The sequence below is a fragment of the Abramis brama genome, assembly GCF_963993115.1.
Source record: "Abramis brama genome assembly, chromosome: 2".
Lineage (NCBI taxonomy): Eukaryota > Metazoa > Chordata > Actinopteri > Cypriniformes > Leuciscidae > Abramis > Abramis brama.
In genome coordinates, this window is record NC_139964.1 from 13235840 (window position 1) to 13257533 (window position 21694).

Genomic DNA, 21694 nt, shown 5'->3' on the forward strand with positions numbered 1-21694 from the left:
GGGTTTCCGTTTCTCGAATTACCCATTATCCTCTGCGGCGCGCCGCCATGTTGTGTGTCAAAGCTGTCAGTAAGCCACTGGGAGACACGGCTCATTCACTGTGCTGCATTAATAGAAAGCCAGTTAATATAAAGTATTTTTGACTCTTTTGTGTTGAGATAACGATGACAAATTAAGAAGAAGAAAGTCTCTGGAAGCATACAATTATTTTGTTAGAATGTCCGAGTTAAAATTTTATGTGGTCGCATTTGTGCGAGTGCATGGTCATACACTACTCAGTTAAATTCACGCATGAATTCTCCTGCATTGAACTTGTTTTAGCGCCCGCCAAAGTGAATTTTTGTCCCGCCAAAGTCTTATTTGATCGGTGAGTAATGTAGATGAACTGGGTGCATGTTTAACTGAAAGAACGAGCAGATAGAGAGAGAGACGGTCGCGCGCGCGCACTCTCTCTCTCTCTCTTCGGAGCCAGGCGAACATGTAAACAAGACTTCACCGTCTCCAAACTAAGCGCTGTCTTGCTCTCTCTCCCTCGTGGAAATGTTAGTCTGGAGCCCTGCATTGACGGTTCACATCGCTGTAGCCAGGCGGCTGATATCTGCACAGCCCTTATTATAGGGTACATTTAGACTCAGTGTCAAGACAACACCATCTGGGTAAAACAACAACAACAACAACACAACGCTCCGAGCTAATTTAGTGTAACTTAGGAGAGAGATGGAGAGCAGAGGCACGGAGCGATGTGCTCGACCAGCTGATGTGGCCACAGAGAAAGTGATGAAGGTGGACAATCGTCAGAGTGTGCTTCTGCCCAGCCAACACCTCTCAAGGGCTGTGTCGATAGTAGCCGCCTGGGTACAGCGATTTGACAGCCGATTATAGCTAGCTAGCGCATTTAGCTAGCCCATCTTGGAAATGATTAGATAAAGTGTCACATCTCCAGAGCACAAAACCTCTAAATGTTCACAAGAGCAGCACTGAACATTAACTCAAGCCAAACGGAGAATAATCGTATGATTTTTATGTTCAGAATAATGCCGATTCAGGATATTATCATGCTCCGTAACACAAACGCTTGACCCACTTGACACACAAGATGGCGCCGTAAGGAGTTGCGGGAGAAATGTGACGTCATCGGAAACCTATCTATTGGCAGATTCGCGTCCAGGACCATAAAAAAAAACATAGAATAAACATTCTGTTAATTAGTTCAAAGTTACTAACAATAACAAACTTAAAAGGTACAATAATTAATAAACAATCACAGTAATACTTATAAGCATATCAAAAGTGCGTGCGTGAATGTTTTGCGAGTGCGTGCATGAATGAATGAGTGGGTGTAATGGCGGCGCACAGGTACTGACCAAGTTTGTTGCTTATGAAGGGATCTAGGGGGTGTTGTTGTCAAGCACCGTTTCGGCGGATTAAGCAGCCCATACTTGTCTTCAGCTTTATTAAAACCAGATGATCAGGATGTGCAACGCAGTGAAGTTGAGTGAACTCCGCGACGCACCAGACATCACTCACAGGAAACCTCAGCTCACAAGCGGCCGTCTCTCCCCTTCATACGGTAATACCATAGACTGTAAAAAAATATGGACGTAGTGTCCGTGACGTCACCCGTAGGTTTCTGAAGAGCATTTTTGAAGCCTAAAGTGGGCGGAGCCGGCCGTCGCCATCTTGGCCTTGCATCACTCCCGGATAACAGAAAATAGACAAACAGGCGGGGCGTGAGTGGAGCTGAGGAGCCTGGCTATCTGAAATCACCTAGCTCGACGTGATCGAGTTAGCTGATGATGTAAAGCCAATTAAACGTTCCTGTTTTTGCCCTTCGAAATATTATAATAGTTAAAAGACATGGCTACAAGTGAGACTGTGTATTACTTCGAGAGTGTTTGTGTATGACAGTGATTTATGTGCATACATGTCCGTCACTCTTTCGTGGTCCGTCAGCGCGGCATCGCTCAAATTCGTAGAGAGCTTATTCAGTCCATTTTAAATTCTGATGTTGGCCGACTCTCAAATGGGTTATGATTTAACCGTTAAACCATAGATATATTGCCTTGGAAGTGCAAATAAATACGCTAGAAAATCCGCGCTCATTCATGTGCATTTATTGCACGGACGGAGAAAGCGCCGACGCCTGCATGATTTCATCTGACGGTAACTTACATAAGCATATTATAATCCATCTGTTCCATGGGAGCAGAACGAACGAGCATTTATTGACGTTTTAAATTTGAAAACCCCAAAAAGCAACGAAATTGTCAGACATCCATTAGTGCATGTTCACAGAGGAAAACAACTGAAATACAGCGCTGGTTGTTCTCTCGAACGATAACGACGGAATCCAAAGACGTGGGCTTTGTAACGTTACCCAAGTATTAAATTGTATGAAATAATAATCCCGAAAAAAAGCACAAACACTGCAGAGATGGCAAGTTCAGCAGCTAACATTGCTGAGGTGAAGTGACGGCTAGTAACAGCAGACAAACGGCTAGCACTGACAGCGGCAATCCATCTGTCACTCAAGTGGCTTGGCCACACCCTTAAATTTAAATATTAATCAACTAAACGGACGAGTTATAAAATAATTCACCCCCCTCACAGTTGTTATGAAGGGCAAAATTAGCTGTATAGACCAAATCCACATACAGACACCAGGCTTTAAACACGTTTTATTCTGCTGTAAAATTTGGCATTTTAACATGGGGGAGATACAGATTTGACTCACTTCTGACAACAGCCTCAAGCGGCCAGTCAACGAATTGCAGTTTAACTCACTTCCGTGTTGGTTTCAAGAGAGAGACGGGGAGGTTGCCGCTTGGGTAATACCAATCCAAACAAACACTCCCACAGCTTCAAACCTTCGGATGACGCGACCTCTCTCAGGTACGAACCCACATTTATATCCTCCTTGCCTCCGCCGTTAATTGAAAAGCGCCTCCCCATACACGCAAAGTGAAAGTAAAAATAAAAGTAAACAAAACAAAGATGTGGCGTAAAGCTCCTTTTTTTTTTTTTTAATCGCCACAAACCACTGACCTAATCAATTGGAAATATTCTCAGTGAAATATTATTTATGGAAATGTTTGCTAAAGATTGTTTTATAATGCTCATTGTGTGTGTTATACCTGTGGTCCCAATCCTGGTCCTTGAGGACCCCCAATACTGCACAGTTTTGATGTCTCTCTTATCTGACAAACCCATCTAAGGCCTTGGAGCCTTTAATAACGAGCTGATGAACTGAATTAGGTGTGCTTGATTAAGGAGACATCTAAAATGCTGGGGATCGTCCAGGATTAGGAACAACTGTGTGATTCTGTATTATTGTTCTTGTAGTGACGTCACTGATAATGGCTCCTCCTCTTCCTCTGGTGTTTCTGTTCATGATTCACAGTGAGTCGCTCCTGATGGAGAATATTTTAATGTTCTTTAGTCACTCATCAAAGTCTTTCTTTTTTAAAATCATGAGTCCGGCAGCACCCTGTTAAAACCCCTTTCACAAACAAATTTTGTTAAAAAAAAAAAAAAAATCATGCAAATAAAGTAAAACATAAAGGCAGTCAGAGATAAATTACAAAGAATAATAACTTCAGATACATTTTTAAATGATTCTGATTGGAATTAATGTACAATATAAATATGTGCATCAATAATGATTATATTAATGTTTTTGCAATGTCAGCATTTCATGTGTTCTACAAAAAAAAAAAAAAAAAAGATTGTAATGAAACAATCGTTTTTATATGACCTATCCCTTTAATGTATGTTTCAGGAGTTTTCAGTAATCTTACTGATTGGAGTGTGAGTTACAGTCCTTCACACATCTGTGCACTAAAGGACTCAACAGTGATAATGAGATGCACTTATAAATACCCTACTGGACATCAGATAAAGAAAGTGTTCTGGAGCAAAACACTGGTAAAAGATAATGGAGAATGTCCAGATCTGTCTGAGGACCCTGAATACAGTCAGAGGCTTCAGTATCTGGGAGATAAACAGCAGAACTGCACCGTCAGACTGAGTCATGTGACACTGAAGGATTCACGCATGTACTATTTCAGATTCCTCACTGATAAACCTGATGGGAAATATATGGGTATTCCTGGAGTGATTCTTACTGTCACAGGTGACTTTGATGAGGTTTATCTCTTCTTCTGTGCATTATGTTGAATAATAATCAGTGTATGTCAGCAGTACTAGATATAATGTGTGTGTTGTGTTCAGATCTTCAGGTGGAGTCTCCTGAGAGAGTGACAGAGGGAGATTCAGTCACTCTGAGATGTAAAAGCAGCTGCGCTCTGACTGACAGAGCAACATTCATCTGGTACAGAAACTCACAGCCATTAATTGAGAGAAGAGACAGAAACAATGAACTCCTGCTGCAGTCAGTCAGAAGAGAGGATTCAGGCAGATATAGCTGTGCTGTAGACGGACTAACTCACATCTCTCCTGCTGTTCAGCTCAGTGTCATGTGTGAGTATCTATTTTATTTAGTATATAATAAAATTATACAGTTCAGTTAATGCATTATGTTTAGATAACAAACCTTTGTTAACAAAATGCAGATTACACGAGGACAATCTGTTGTTATCTTCTGAGCTATTCTGAGATGGGTATGAAGTCCATGGTCTCATGCTTTTGAACTGAAGATTAAAAATTAAATTTCAAATATTTCACCTGTAGATCCTCCAGTGAATCCTCCCCCTAAGCAAAATTATTTTCACAGACATAAAATGCAAAAACTTTGACTATTTCAGTCAGATACAGAAGGTGGATATAAAGTTTTGAGCAAGTGTACCATGTAGTCACACGCAGACATCAAGATTTTGCATATAAATCACAACAACGGTGACAGGACCCAACAGGACCTGACACCGGTTTTCACCTGTGGGTCACGGCTGAGCGCGTCTTCTTTACACTCACTTACAAACGAACATTTTCTCGTCTATCGTGCGTCTACATTACACCCGTACCACTAAAAAGACGGATTATATCCAAGACTTCAGTCATAAATTAGTATTAATATTGATAGCATTACTGGTAGCGTCGTTGCTAACTTACTGTCCATCTGTTAAAATGGCGAATATATCAGATGTATGTTGTCTACCTTTTGGTGCAGGTGAGGACACATTCGAGCTGCATGTGGTGCAGTCTGAGCTGGAAGCTGTAGAGAAGCAGATCCGTGACCTTTTAGAGACACAAGCCGAGCTGAGAGATCGGCGTTTAGCTCTTGAAACATCACACGCCAATGCACACAAATCAGTGATTAACGTTAGTAACCCGCTGACCCCGACCTCGTCTACTCCGTGCATTTCTCAGCATTGGTCCTGAGCGCCCAGGTCACGATCAGCTCACTCCGGCTCCGACACACCACCACGAAGCCTGGGTGGTTCAGCAGCGGAAGACGCGAGCCAGGACCAGAGCAAGAATCTCTCCGCCCCTCCCGGTTTTCGAGATCTCCACCCAGAACCGCTTCTCCCCTCTTCGCGAAACGGAACGCGATGCTGTGATCATCGGCGATTCCATCGTCCGGCAGGTCCACGCTACGTTAGGTAAAAGTAAGGTGCACAGTCACTGCTGTCCTGGTGCTCGTGTTTTCGATATCGCTGCGCGGGTACCCGAGATCTTGAACGGCGACGAGCGCATCGGAACTGTCGTGCTGCACGCGGGAGTGAACGATATCAGGCTGCGGCAGACAGAGGTTCTGAAGAAAGACTTCAGGAGCCTGATCGAGACGGTACGCAGCACATCGCCTGAAACAACGATCATTGTGTCTGGACCGCTTCCCACGTACCGACAACGGCATGAAAAGTTTAGTAGATTATTCGCGCTAAATGAATGGTTAATGTCATGGTGCAATGAGCAGAAACTGCTCTTTGTAAATAATTGGAATCTGTTTTGGGAGTGTCCTAGTCTTTTCCGCGCTGATGGCTTACACCCAAGTAGAATCGGAGCGGATCTTCTGTCGGATAACATCTCCAAGATGTTAAACACCGTTTGACTAGTAACCAAAAGTCCAAATCACAGTCTCTGCTGCACCAATTTAATTGATATAAATACTAGTGTAGAACATTGCATAGAAACTGTGTCTATTCCTCGTTTAGTGAGATCAAATAATAAATCTACTGCAGGATCTAGGAAAAATCGAATTGTTATTAAAACAGAAAATCTCGCTATTAGTGAACAAAAACAATTTTTAAAGCTAGGTCTTCTAAACATTAGATCACTCACACCTAAGGCGGTTATTGTAAATGAAATAGTCACAGATAATAGCATCAATGTACTTTGCCTTACTGAAACCTGGCTTAAACCAAATGATTATTTCGGTCTTAATGAGTCTACTCCACCAGGATACTGTTATAAGCATGAGCCCCGTCTGATTGGTCGTGGCGGCGGTGTTGCAGCGGTCTATAGAGATATTCTTAATGTTACTCAGAAAACAGGTGACAAGTTTAATTCGTTTGAAGTACTTGTACTAAATGTTATGCTCTCAGATGTAAGAAAAAAATCCCTATTATCTCTAGCCTTGGCTACCGTATATAGACTGCCAGGGCCTTATGCTGATTTCCTAAAAGAGTTTGCAGATTTTCTCTCAGATCTATTGGTCAACGTCGATAAAGCATTAATTGTTGGAGATTTTAACATACATGTAGATAATTCAAATGATGCGTTAGGGGCTGCGTTTACAGATTTATTAAACTCCTTTGGGGTCAAGCAAAACGTCACCGGACCAACTCATCGTCTTAATCATACACTCGATTTAATTATATCATATGGAACCGATCCAACCGATATAGATATCATTCCACAAAGTGATGATGTCACTGACCATTACATGGTAACTTGCATATTACGTACTGCTGTAATATGTCATGCTGCGCCGCGTTATCGACCAGGCAGAACAATCCTTCCATCCACCATAGATAATTTCTCAAATTGCTTATCTGATCTGTCTCAGCTGCTCAGTGAACCCAAACAAACAGATGAACTAGAGGAATTAACTAGCACTATGAGCACCATTCTCTCTAGAACATTGGATATTGTTGCACCCATTAGATTAAAAAAGGTCAGAGAGAAAAGTAAAGCACCATGGTACAACAATACTACGCATGTTCTAAAGAGAGAAACCCGTAATTTAGAGTGTAAATGGAAACAAACTAATTTAGAGGTCTCTAGAATCGCATGGAAAGACAGTATGTCACGTTATAAAAAGGCCCTAAAAGCGGCCAGGGCTGAGCACCTCCGCAAACTAATAGAAAACAACCAAAACAATCCAAGGTTTTTATTTAACACCGTGGCTAGACTAACAAATAAACAGACGTCACCTGAGCAAAATATTCCGTTACAGTTTAGTAGTAATGATTTCATGAAGTTCTTCACTGAGAAAATAGAAAGCATCAGAACCACAATTGTAAACGTTCAGTCGCGCCTTATAATTCAGCCTCAATTATCACCCCGCAAGAACAATTACAGTGCTTTACAACTATAGAACAAAAATAGTTAAATAAACTTATCACTTCATCTAAAACAACAACATGTTTATTAGATCCTATACCAACTAAACTATTGAAAGAAGTATTACCTATAGTGGAAGAGCCTCTCCTCAATATTATTAACTCATCTTTATATTTAGGTCATGTTCCAAGAACATTTAAACTGACATTTAAACTCATTAAGAAACCACAATTTGACCCACATAATCTAGCAAATTATAGACCCATTTCAAATCTTCCATTTATGTCTAAAATATTAGAAAAAGTGGTGTCCGCTCAACTGGGTTCTTTCTTGCAAGAAAATGACATCTATGAAAAGTTTCAGTCTGGATTCAGGCCGCACCATAGCACTGAAACTGCACTTAACTGTAAGATTAAAAATATTATATGAATGCCTGGCTGAAGAGATGCGTCTTTAATCTAGTTTTAAACTGGGAGAGCGAGTCTGAGCAACGAACAGTATCAGGAAGGCTATTCCAGAGTTTTGGAGCTAAATGTGAAAATGCTCTCCCTCCTTTGGTGGATCTGGATATCCTAGGTATGACCAAAAGCCTCAAATTTAGTGATCTTAAAGAGCGCGATGGATTATAGGGCGATAGAAGATCCGTTAAATAGACTGGAGCTAAGCCGTTTAGGGCTTTATAAGTCAGTAGCAATACCTTGTAATTAATACGGAACTTTATAGGTAACCAATGTAGTGATGATAAAATTGGTGTTATATGATCATATTTTCTTGATCTAGTAAGAACTCTAGCGGCTGCATTTTGGACTAACTGTAGCTTGTTTATTGAGGATGTGGGACAACCAGCTAATAAAGCATTACAGTAATCTAGTCTCGAGGTCATGAATGCATGAACTAACTTTAGCCGCATCAAAAACTGATAGCATATTACGTAGCTTAGCAATGTTTCTAAGGTGGAAAAAGGCTGTTTTTGTAACATATGAAATATGATTTTCAAACGACAGGTTGCAGTCTAGTATAACACCCAGGTCTTTTACTGTAGAGGATAAAGTAACAGGACATCCTACTATGTTAAAGTTGTATTGTGAGAGGTTTTGTGGGCGGTTTTTTGAACCGATAAGTATTACCTCTGTCTTGTCTGGATTTAATAAAAGAAAATTATGCGTCATCCAATCTTTTATATCTTCGACACAGTCTGTCAATTTGGATAATTTAGTGTTTTCATCCAGCCGTGATGAAATATATATTTGAGTGTCATCAGAATAACAATGGAAACTAATTCCATGTTTCCTTATAATATTTCCAAGTGGCAGCATATATATTGAGAATAACAGAGGGCCCAACACAGATCCCTGCGGCACTCCATAGTTTACTGACGTTATCTTCGATTTTTCTCCATTTAAATAGACAAAATGGTAGTGGTTAGATAAGTATGATCTGAACCAGCTTAATGCTTGTCCTTGAACACCGGTATAATTTTGTAGTCGATCTAAGAGTATTGTGTGATCTCTAGTATCGAACACAGCACTAAGATCAAGTAAAACTAGTATTGAGATACAGCCCTGGTCAGAAGCTAAAAGTAAATCATTTGTGATTTTAAACAATCATGAAGGAAGACACATAATGGCCATATTCCAGAATGACAATGTCAAGATTCATCAGGCTCAGATTGTGAAAGAATGGTTTGGAGGGGCATGAAGAATCATTTCCACACATGAATTGGCTCCTCTGAGTCCAGAGTTTAAACTCACTGAAAGTCTGTAGGATGTGCTGGAGAGACTTTACAGAGTGCTGGACTCTTGCATTGACAATACAAGATCCTGACCAAAAACATCACAACAGTTATTTCCATCCAGAGATGAATCTTGATATTGTCATCCTGGAATATGGCCATGATGTGTATAATAATAGTGTCTCAATGATTCTAAAATAACACTGATGTTAAAACAACATTATTAATTAATGTTATTAATCAATTAATCAATGAATGAGATTTGCTGTCGTCACCTGAACTGGGTTTGATATTGTCCTTCGGTGAGGAGCAGAACCTGATAAGAACATAAATATGTAATTATCAATTTATTGAAATATGCAGGGACTCTTTCAGAACCTCAACAGAAGATGTTTTGAAGAAAAAGACATGTTCTGTTAGTGCTGTAGTCTCACCTGAGTTACTGCGACTGCTGTGTTTCAGGACTTGAAACAGACCAAACAGAAACACGAAAAGCAGAGCGCAAACACACATCAAAGCCACCATCATCATGAACCTCGAGTAAGACTCTGTTGATGCAAACCCACAATGAGTTGACTGAAAAAAGCAAAACCACGTGTGTGTGTGTGTGTGTGTGTGTGTGTGTGTGTGTGTCGTAACCTCACCGCCAGCTTCTTCCGGGAACAGGTCTGTGGTTTGTTCTTGTGGATCCCCTGCACAGAAAACAAAAGCGAAAGGACTATAGTTCATCATCTGATAGTGCATCAATATATAGTTCATTCAAACCTCAGCTGGCATTCATTCACCACACATTTGAGTGAATTCAGTTCTCACAGTGACTCATTATGAGACGTGTAAGAGGAAGACGACGCTGTATCACATCCCATCTGAAACCAGTCTGAGTCTCAGTGGCACCTCAAAAATCCCTGTAACTGTTGAACGGTCGTGTTTCTCAGTGCAAATGAACAGATCGGGATTGCATTAATAATCTATAACAAATATACAATACATGGATGTTTTTTTTTTTTTTGTCATCAAGATATTAGGTGTCACAGTCTGTGTGACGAATCTGTATATTCCATGTCCTCATGGCTCAATTTACATGAGCTCTTAAAAACCACAGGCACAGTGAAAAAGAGCTTTTTAAAACAGTTGTACACGGAGCTTGAATGTATTTTTTCCACAACAGTTAAACATTAGATGTTTAGACAAATGAAGAGTCAAGTCAGGTCACCTTCATTTATATAGCACTTTTAACAATAGTGATTGTTTCAAAGCAGCTTTACAGTGATAATAGGAGATTACAGTAACAGATATTGTTTGGCTTTACAGCAGCTCTAGAATAAAGTTATTGTCCAGCTAAAGTTAGTTTTGATTGATTCACTTCCGTTGCAAAGATCATTGGTTATTAACCCCCTGAGGTCCCCCTGATTTTCCTTCTCAGTGCAAAAAAAAATCTAAATACTAATATTAATTTTTATCTTATATGCTTGTGTTACACATCAATCGATCCTGTTTAGTGTGTATTTGTTTTGTGTATACTCATAATAAAAACAAAGTGTTGTTCTTTTCACCAAATAAAGGAAAATAAACATGATGCGAGTTCTGCCTACTCTCAGTCAGTGAAGTCAATTCTGAAACGCGTCCGAAAATGAACTCAGCGAATACTCAGTCAAACAGGCATACAGACACACAGGCATGAAGCTTGAATTCTCTTCTTTTAAATGAAGTAATTTTTATAAAAAACAAATATTCACAGTTTATGTAATATGTAAAGAGAGAGATGTCAGTCGTTCTCATCTCAGCTCATTAAGTTTTAATGTGACTCCGCCCACGGAGACCGCGCTATTCAAACGCAAATGTGAGGCGATCCATACAAACCTGTGAAACGCCCACATCAGCTGGATAAGGCCGGCGACACACTGGATGCGTGGCGTAAGCGTCTCAGCTGCGTGGCGTGTCCGTTTTTATTTCGGCTCCCATGTTAACAGTTTAGAGTTTGCACACTGCCTGCGTGAGACGCGCGTCTCAGGAAAACGCGTGCATGCTAGAAATAGAACCGACGCCTATTTTTCACGCGACACGCAAGCGTCTTGGAAGCATTTCCATGCAAAATTGAATAGGAAAATCTGTTTATATGTCATTTTGACACGAATACATATTAATAAAAGTCATTTTGATGTTTAAAAGTGTCTAGGTTTTGACATAAATGCAAATATAAATGTAATTTTACAAAATATTATCAATTTTCAAATACTGCTATATTGAATGAACAGCTTTTAGCAAACTCTATTGCTATACTGAGTATATTTTTAAGTTCAATAATTTCTATATATATATATATATTGCTCTTGTATTCTTTCTTGTGGCTATAGGTGACACACCTGAATGAATGGCTCATTAAGTATGCAGGGACATTGTCTCATCAGGTGTGAACTACTAAATATGCATGATAGTTTACCCCATCCGCATATTGGCTTTCCACAACTAAAAGTGTACGCCCCATCCGCATATTGGCTTTCCACAACTAAAAGTGTTTCACAAAACTTAAATCAATGTATTGTTTTATGTGAATGATTAGGCAGGATGATTTTCACATCATTTTGAAGAAAAAACTCTAGGCGACGACATCCATTATTCAAAAGTCTTATTGACACATATTTAGTATGTGTTTTGTGGCCTTATTTCAGAAACTTTCATTTTTAGTTTTTTCAATAACCATGCATAAACATTATTCTCTCAAAAATGAAAACATGTACATACATGTGGCTCACATACTATGGTAGCCCTGTTTGTGCTAAATAGAGTGTAATTACACCTTTGTCATTGATATGTTTATAAGCAACTGAAAAAAGCACAAATGTCAGGGCATGTCAGTTAAACGTTTGATGTTTAGAAAAATGAAGATGTTTATGTCAAGTCAAGTCGCCTTCATTTATATAGCACTTTTAACAAGATTGTTTCAAAGCAGCTTTACAGTGATAATAGGAGATTACAGTAACAGAGATTGTTTGGCTTTACAGCAGCTCTAGAATAAAGTTATTGTCCAGCTAAAGTTAGTTTTGATTGATTCACTTCCGTTTGCAAAGATCATTAGTTATTAACTTAGGGTCCGCTTACGCAACACCGTTTTCACAGAAAACCGTACTCATCACATCAACTGCTCGTATATATTAAGGATATTCATTAGGACGGATAGTCTTCAGCTGTTGTGAATCTCACCTTTGCTGACTGTTATCCAGATCTCAGAGGTAAAGTCAGGCAGGAGATCGATATCTACACCACACCAGTACTTCCCCGAGTCTTCTGGAGCCAGTCTAGAGACGAGAGCCGTGAGAACATGAGCGCTGGAGTCGTCCAGAAGAGCCAGTCTCCCTCGTTCAGACCTCGTGTCTCGATGGGTCGTGTGAACACACTGAGGATCTCTCGGAGAAAACCAGCCGCTCATCTGACAGAAGAACTTGCTGTTGTTCTCGTATGTTTCAGGGTATCTGCAGGAGACTGAGATGTTGCTTCCCACAGATCCAGTGACGGTAAGAGCCAGTGAGTTATTCATCAGCCACAGCGCTGACAGAACAAGCACTGCTGACAGAGGCAGATTCAGAGTTATTAGGCTGAATTGTGGTGTTTATCAATTACACTGAAGAGTAAAAAGTGCAATTCTTACTGATTTAGTGTTATGACAGATATCATACCTGAGAAACTGATGGAGGAGACGGTTCACTTTAACATCGACTCCCACTCACACTACATACTAGATTGATATTGTGTGTGTGTGTGTGTGTGTGTGTGTGTGTGTGTGTGTATGTGTTTATAGAGTTACACTTCCCTAATGCACATAGATAAACACAAACACAGTGTCAGAAGTATGATCTGAAAAACAGCTCCCTCTTCAGGACAGGGGAGGTAAAGTCTGGCCATCCTCAATGTTACACCATCCATCCATCATAGTGGTGCCTGATTATTTTATATAAGGGAATGCAACTACATGTTAATCATCCATCCATCCATCCATCCATCCATCCATCCATCCAATAATGAATCTCTTCTTTCTTTCTTTCTTTCTTTCTTTCTTTCTTTCTTTCTTTCTTTCTTTCTTTCTTTCTTTCTTTCTTTCTTTCACCCACAAAATTATCAACCCACCCATCCATCAATTCAATCATCCATCATATTGTTTCCTGATTCTATTATAAGGCAATGGCATGTTCCTCCCTCAAATAGGTGTAAATATTGAACATGCATGTAAACATAATCAGGGTATCTTCCGTCCATTTCATTCATGAAATAAGCAGAAACGAGAAATGGCGCCTTTATCCGTTTTTTCGTTTTTTCCAAAAAACGAAAAACGAGATTTCGGCTTGATTTTTCATTTTTTAGTTCACAGGCAAAAAACGAATAAATTACTTCAAAATTCGTTTTGCACATGTGGATGGTCATGAGGAGCCCCTGTCAGCCGATTGGTCAAGAAAATCTGAGCATGTGACGTCATCGGTAGTTCCCCAGGTTTATTCAACAAAATATTTATTTGTTTAATATAAGTGAGTTTGTCTTTGAAAACAACAACAAAACAGTGAAATAACAGTGTGATCACAAAACTGAGCGTTCGTTTTAAAGGGAAAATTTACAAATATATTTTATTTATTTGTTATTTATTTGTTAGCCTATGCTGTTGTTATTCCGTCTTAATCGTTTTGTTAATTCAAGTTTAATACTATGCAGGAGTTTTTTTTATTGTAGCCTACTATTTTATTGTTGTTGTGTTTTCATTAAAAAATAACAATGAACCGCATTCGTTTGAAAGGTTAATCCATAGGTCATGGAACGACAACTGGCGGCCCGCGGCCATGAGATAAGTTGTGTTATCTCATCCGTCTTATTCACTTTGTTAATAACGAATAGGCTAATGTTAATTAAAATTGTTCAAAGAGTGGAGGAAGATGTTGTCAAACATTAAAAAAATCTAAAATAAGCGCTATATGCTGAACGTACCCTCGTGCACTGTTCGATTTCCTTAGGCTACTTACGGAGCGGGTCAAATTGACAAATTGGTCAAATTGTTTTTTAACCATTTTTAAAACCGTTTTCTTTTTATAAACAGTATAGGCCTACTGACTTTTTTTGCATATTTTTTTTTTACGTTTTCATTTTTTCTTATACATTTTATGCTTCTAACATCATAACTAAACAATTAAATGTAGCTGTATAATGAAAATACTTATTTAAATGTCAATCTTTGGGAGCTCATTTTTCCTGCTGTCTATGCCAAAGTCTTGTGCCACACTAAGCAAAATTGTGGGAAAGCTCATTATTCACTCACATGGGAGTGAGAAACAAAACATAACAAAAACATACATCAAATAAATGTTTTTTATTTATTTATTGGCTCTGTAAAGCTGTCTTTGAAAATCATAAAAGGTTAAAAGCTAGGTATTTCAGATATCTTGAATATAGAAATGAGAGCTTATTTGTCTGACAAAGATTTTCATCTGTAATTTGCAATTAATTCTGAACAACGTGATCTAGCTTTTTCAAGTGTGTTTGGATAGGGTTAGATCACTTTTAGACACTTGCACTTTAGAACTGGAGTTGAAGTGCCCTGTCATACAAACACATGTGTCCATACAGTTGCTTTTGAATAGCTGAGGGACAAATTGACCCGGGCGGGAACATCACAAATGTGTGGTGTGAAAAGGAACCAAAACGCCTGAAAAATGCTACAAAGTATAATTTTTCTCCCTTGGTCCGGAATGAATGTAACTACAGATGTGAAAGCACCCTAAATGGTTCAAATTGACCCGCAACATAACACAAGGGTTAGGGGTGCTGAGGGGGACCTCTGGCGTGGAGTCCGGAAGAAAAAAAAATATGGATGGTAAAAATCAAGTTTAAACAAACTCATGTTGTGTTTTGGCTATGCATACATATTACGTGTGTTTGTGGTTGTATTTTATGCTGTAGGCTACAATTACACTGGGTCACCAACATAGCCCAGCACAGTTTTAACTCCCGCATCCGCATAGTATTAAACTTGTAGCATAAAACAACAGCATTAGGCTAACAAATAAATAAAATATATTTGGAAATTTCCCTTTAAAACGAACGCTCAGTTTTGTGATCACACTGTTATTTCACCGTTTTGTTGTTGTTTTCAAAGACAAACTCACTTTTATATTAAACAAATAAATATTTCTTTACTAACAAAATCTTGCGCTTTTTCCTCCGCTATCGTCCTGTCAATCATCTCGCTGTCTCACTCTCGCGGCTACAGTTAGGCTACAGTACAATTTTATTTACCATCATCGCGGTACCAACCACCATCAGCAGTTTTGCATTACAGTATTTGCAATAATAACCACCCCTTGTCCAAAACTGAGCATATTGTCTAAAAGAAGAGTTATGACTGCTGCGTATATGCTACACTTGACTGAACATTGTGCTTCACCCGCTGCGCTGCCTAGCGCAGCACCAGACAGATTTAACTCCGCACAGCTAATAAAACCGTCTGGGTGCAGCAGATTAATATTTAATATTTCTGATATATAAATATTTCTCTTAAACGCGTTAAGTTGCACATAAGTAAGCTCAGGACCTGCCCTGAACAGTTTAATATGCGGTACGCAGAGCCATAGGACTATTATTTTGTTGAATAAACCTGGGGAACTACCGATGACGTCACATGCTCAGATTTTCTTGACCAATCGGCTGACAGGGGCGCCTCATGACCGTCCACATGTGCAAAACGAATTTTGAAGTAATTTATTCGTTTTTTGCCTGTGAACTAAAAAACAAAAAATCAAGCCGAAATCTCGTTTTTTCGTTTTTTGGAAAAAACGAATAAAGGCGCCGCTTCTCGTTTCTGCTTATTTCATTTCAAATAGGAAATGAAATGGACGGAAGATACCCTGATTAAACATACACAGTTTGATCTTATTTTGTAAACACTGTCTTTAAAAATAAAGAGCAACTTGTGTTAAAGAAAGAAGATCACTTTTCAGGAAGCTGAAAAACACCATCTAATCATGGTGACAAGAGGTTTCCCTTCACACTGAAAGTTTCATTTGATATTTGGGTAACACTTTAGAATACTGTTCCTTCATTAATGAATAACTACACAGGAACAAATGACTAATGCATTAGTAACACGGTCCGTGTAACGCTTCACAATTCAGTTTTCAGACCATACAATGCAAATGCAAAAATGCAAAATTGAAACCAGACATTCTTTTTTTTTTTTTTTTTTTCAGTACATTATCAATGGATATTTGCCTTTTTCTCCCCTTTTTCAATTTTACTTTTGCTAAATTGTGACTTCAGAAACAAACATTCGAATAAATGAAATCTAACCGATTTTCTATTTTTCCATTTTTCGTCTTGTAATTTGCGCCGTGGGCGGTACCATTAGCACGGGGGTGTGGCCGTGGACTAACTTTACTATCATTTCATTGATGTAACTGCTTTATTTACACTGCATGCACGTTTGAGGAGAAGTTTAAAATACGGAACACAGGACAACATTTTTCACCCGAAGTGCCATAACTTGTATTATTAGGCTAATAGTCTACGTGTAGCCTAGCCTACTAAATTATAAGGCAGTCTCGGACCGGCCATCGGGAGCAGCCGGTAAAAGTGAAATCCCGGTGGCCTGGGTATGATTTGGCACATTGCCCTGTTTGTATTGACCTTATTAATAAAAATACTACCAAGCGAAAATATAGAAAAAAAGCTTCTTTTTTTTTGTTAGGTTTTTAGCTCTCGTTTGTAATAGCCTACAATACAATAAAGATGCAGATGTTTTCACTATAGCGGGCATTGTTCGTTACCACAGCATCCGCTTGAGCTTCTGTGTGCTTTAGCTCTACACCGCTTCTCGTTCCCGTAAAATGCCATTAAATCTAGCACAGTTGTAGAACTCTAGTCTGTTCATTACAATAGAAGCAGTTCGCCAGGATATGAGCATGAGGCGATACTAGGCTATAGTTAACTATGGTGCTGCAAATCAAGAGCAATAATATTTATTTATTTTCAATAAATAAACAGAAATACCTTGCTACGTTTGGCACATTGCCCAGCTTGTTTTTTATTTATTTATTCGAGCACATTAAATTCGCCATTCGATAATGAATCAGCACTGCCACTATAGACATTAAATAGTTTTTGATTAAAACTTAAAAAAACTGCCTGGGATCTCGTGGTTGTGGCTGCCTAGGCTACTGTACCATGTAAAATGTATATTATATTATATTATATTATATTATATTATATTATATTATATTATATATTAATAAAATAAAGTAAGAATGAATAGGTAAATACAAACAAGGGCAATGTGCCAAATCATACCCAGGCCACCGGGATTTCACTTTTCCCGGCTGCTCCCGATGGTCGGTCCGAGACTGCCTTATAATTTAGCACAGAATAATAATAATGATGGCACTTCGGGTGAAAAATGTCGTCCTGTGTTCCGTCTTTTAAACTTCTCCTCAAACGTGCATGCAGTGTAAATAAAGCAGTTACATCAATGAAATGATAGTAAAGTTAGTCCACGGCCACACCCCCGTGCTAATGGTACCGCCCACGGCGCAAATTACAAGACGAAAAATGGAAAAATAGAAAATCGGTTAGATTTCATTTATTCGAATGTTTGTTTCTGAAGTCACAATTTAGCAAAAGTAAAAATGAAAAAGGGGAGAAAAAGGCAAATATCCATTGATAATGTACTGGAAAAACAAGAAAAATTAATGTCTGGTTTCAATTTTGCATTTTTGCATTTGCATTGTATGGTCTGAAAACTGAATTGTGAAGCGTTACACGGACCGTAACACTCTAGTAACTACTATTAACTAACAAGAAACTCTGATTAACGAATTAGTAAGTAATAGCCCTCAGTCGGATGTGGTAGTTCACTATTAGCTAATCAATAACTACTATTTTTCATACCTCACTGAAGACTATAAGAACTACTATATACAGGTTAATAAATATTTATAATGCACAATGTTTAATATAAGGTAATGGTAGCCCATTAGTAATGAATCAAGTGTTACTACATCCTTCTAAAGGAACTACTAATAATTTGGATCAGTATCTAAAGTGAAAAACATGATAACAACCTAATATTGACTGAAGTCATTGTAAGCTTTTAAGGCTTTTGTAAGGTTTTGGATAGTAATGACTCAAGTGTTACTACATATTTCTAAAGGAACTACTAATTATTTGGAAAATAATTTAAAATAAATATTTATAATAATAATAAATAGTAGTTATTGATTAGCTAATAATGAACTACTACATTCATCTGAGCGCTATTACTTACTAATTTGTTAATCAGAGTTTATTGTTAGTTAATAGTAGTTACTAGAATGTTAATAATACGTTACTCGTTTGTTCCTGTGTAATTATTCATTAATGAAGGAACAGTATTCTAAAGTGTTACCGATATTTGTAATGTAAACTCTGTAGTCATGCTTTTAGATATTCTTTAACCAATCCTTTAGAGAGAGTGTTTTATCTTTTTCTATTTGCAAGTGGTTTCATTCGGGTTGTTCCTGTCTCGGCGTGGGGAAGGTTGCTTAGACTTTAAAAAGAGGAAGGAAAAAAAGTGTAAAATAGCAGAAGAAAGTTTTCAGCTTGCATTTGCACTTCACTCTCCTGGAGTCTGTTATCAGCGGCTGAAACTACAAAACGGTAAGAGATACACTTATTCAGTAATTAATATTGTCTAACTAATTAATCTCCACACAAGAAAATTGGAGTGAGAAACATTTTCTTTCATAATAACCTCTGTTAGATGACTCGTGTGTTCCTAATGTTATCTTTAAATGAGTTTCATCCGTGGAAATCTAACAGTGAAGATTGTAAAGTATTTGTATCATTTTTGCAGTGTTTATAATGCAATAAACGGCTGTTATTATAGTTTTAGACGGACAGCTGCAAAGGCAGATATTCACAATGGTGTGTATGTGTTGGTTTTAATCCTAAATCAAACATTTTATCAAGCATTTGTTGTTTCTTAACTTTTCTCACAAAACCCATAGCCCAATCAGTATGAACATAGTCTGAAAGTCTTAATAATTCACAAGATTTAACAAGTTGTCAAATTCGTATGATACTCGTACATATTTGTATACTCGTACACAATCCTGCAGCTTTTACTCCTAGTGCTGTCATTGGCTACTGCCTCAATTCCTGTACATATTTATCGCGGTATTTCAGTTGCGCCACTTCTTGGAAAGTTGTCGGATGTCACACACACTGTCAGAAAGTTTATATTAATTGCAAATTGGTCCCCGTCTGTTAATGTTCCAGTGATACATGATGTCTCTCCATAACCTACCTCTGTTTGCAAGAGTGGAAAAGCTTATCTGACTTGTCACATGACATCAGATACTCGATTATTTTGTCATAATCAGATCAGTTACACTGCTGATAACTGTCCCGTTTGCATGTAAATCATTTTCATATGATTATTGCTTGCTATTAAAGACATACTTTAATTCATAGAAATGCCCACATATCAGTGAACTTATTACATAAAAATGCTTTTAACATTTAATTATGCAACACTCTTTGCAGAAAACATATCCCACGCTTATGGATAAACTCACAACGTCATCATCAAGTGCTGTGCTGGGCACATTGGGCAACAAGTGTCCTCCAACGTATTCGATCCGTGGCCAAGTTCTCCACATCTTCCCATGGGACACTGACATTCTTCAGATCTTCGTGAAACATCTGTCTCTGTGTCTTCCTTGGTCTTCCCTGTGTCCTGCATCCTCCTGGTGGTGTCCTCTTCATCACTGTGTTTGGGTGTTGTTGTTTGGGCATGCGTAGGATGTGTCCAGTCCAGCGAGGTGCACCCTTTGTTCTGTCTCAGTTTCTGAAAGTCATGTGAAGTCCACTCCTCCTCAGGATCTCTTTGATATATGCAGAACCAATATTGAAAATAGTGATTTATCTTTTTCCATATTGTTAAAGCATTTTGTTTTCTCTTTTCAGCTTCATAAACTGTACTTGATTTCTGCCTAATGCCTTTATAAAAAAGGGTCAGTGCTCATCAGGTGTTTTGCTAAAGGACATAATCATTGCATAGTTACAATAAAAGTGACCAATAATCACAAGGATATAGAAAGATATGTAAATATATAACTTCATCATAGCAAGTTTTTTAACGTTAATGTATGTGTCACTATAATAGATTGCCCCTGTATCTGGATATTTTTAATTAACTGATTTTATACTGTTGTGCAGTAGTTTTGGCGCTACATTTGTCTTTAAACAGTTTGACATTAAATATTGGAATAAGCTTTCAAAATTGTGTCCATTCATTGTGCTTTTGTTACATTTATATGAATATAATTGATATACCTTTAATATACTATACATACACTGTAAATGTTAGAAGCACTTTAGTACATGTAATTATCTTTAATTAAAATACTGCAAAACTACCCTGCTGTAGGCCATTGCTTAGAAAAAAGTTTCTCTTTCAAATGTATTTATGCATCAGTCTAATGAATCAAATGAGCAAATTTGTGTCATTGATCATGTGAACTCGTTTTTGGATGGTAACCACACAAAGGAGTCTTTTGTTTTTAAATATAAGTTTTATAATTTAATTAGAAGGAATACATGTTTAACAGCCTAAATATAAAATATTTAAGGTATCTATCCCTGCAGCCAGAACCAGAAGAGATCTGTCATCATTTACCATAAATGGGCATGTAAGTGTGACGCATCTGTTCAGCTGGGTTGTTATTGGCTGTGACTTTATCGCAGAGCTCGCTATGATTGGACAATCGTTTAACCCATATAAAACGGCGCTTCATGTTACAAAGTATGGTTTGGTGTTATTATTACGTTAGTTATACATTAAGCTAACTATAAAGTGTCTCTATGTTGTGAAAAATTACTCCTTTACCGAGATCCTAACCCTAACCCTAAGCATGTCTGCACATTTCAATGAACTACAGCTCCATGCTTCCTGTTCCATTAATAGAATGACAGAGATATGTGGGTAATGTAGTTTAAAACGTTTAGTAATAAAACAATAAATGTTAAATAAATAATATATTTAATGGACAACTGGATATCTAAATTTGTTCATTGTGCAAACCTTTATGACAGGCTGAAATTTTATATTTTACTGTGAGCACTTTAAAAATAACCTTTATGCCAGCTTTCCATATATGTCTGAAAACTGTGCCCAACATTATTTATTAAACATAGCATAAGCAGTTGTCCAGCTCTTTGATACATTAACCGGACTTTGAGTTACAGTCATTTGAAATGTGCATTTGTTTGCTCTTCTGGGGGCCGTTGCTTGGCCCCTGGGGGTGGAAGGGCAGTATAATCTACACAGATCTACACACACTATTACTATTACACAAGGGTAATGCACCATTCAGTAAAACAACAAAAAAACAGTGCCAACATTTCCTTTTCACCCCCTCTGATTGCTGCTTATATGCCTGACATCAGTGATATATGCTTTCATTCGAAAAACAGTTGTAGATGTACTAGAAT

General features: G+C 38.1%; 1 protein-coding gene and 1 long non-coding RNA gene across 3 annotated transcripts; one reads left to right on the forward strand and one right to left on the reverse strand.

Moving 5' to 3' along the window:
• Positions 1-2807: 2807 nt before the first annotated feature.
• Positions 2808-12888, forward strand: LOC311077736 (uncharacterized protein). Of its 2 annotated transcripts, none has more exons than XM_084106354.1 (5): positions 2808-2892; positions 3343-3399; positions 3779-4132; positions 4231-4479; positions 12415-12888. In XM_084106354.1, the coding sequence occupies exons 1-5, from the start codon at positions 2874-2876 to the stop codon at positions 12675-12677; spliced, it is 942 nt and encodes a 313-aa protein (XP_083962480.1). In that variant the 5' UTR covers positions 2808-2873; the 3' UTR covers positions 12678-12888. The 2 variants fall into 2 exon arrangements, with proteins under 2 accessions (XP_083962480.1, XP_083962481.1); XM_084106355.1 differs by lacking the exon at positions 12415-12888 and adding an exon at positions 5126-7139.
• LOC311077759 lies at positions 9468-10140 on the reverse strand. Its single transcript, XR_014604979.1, has 3 exons — positions 9838-10140; positions 9628-9741; positions 9468-9509 (listed from the first exon to the last, which is right to left on the reverse strand). It is a non-coding gene; the product is annotated as an uncharacterized lncRNA (long non-coding RNA).
• Positions 12889-21694: the final 8806 nt, after the last annotated feature.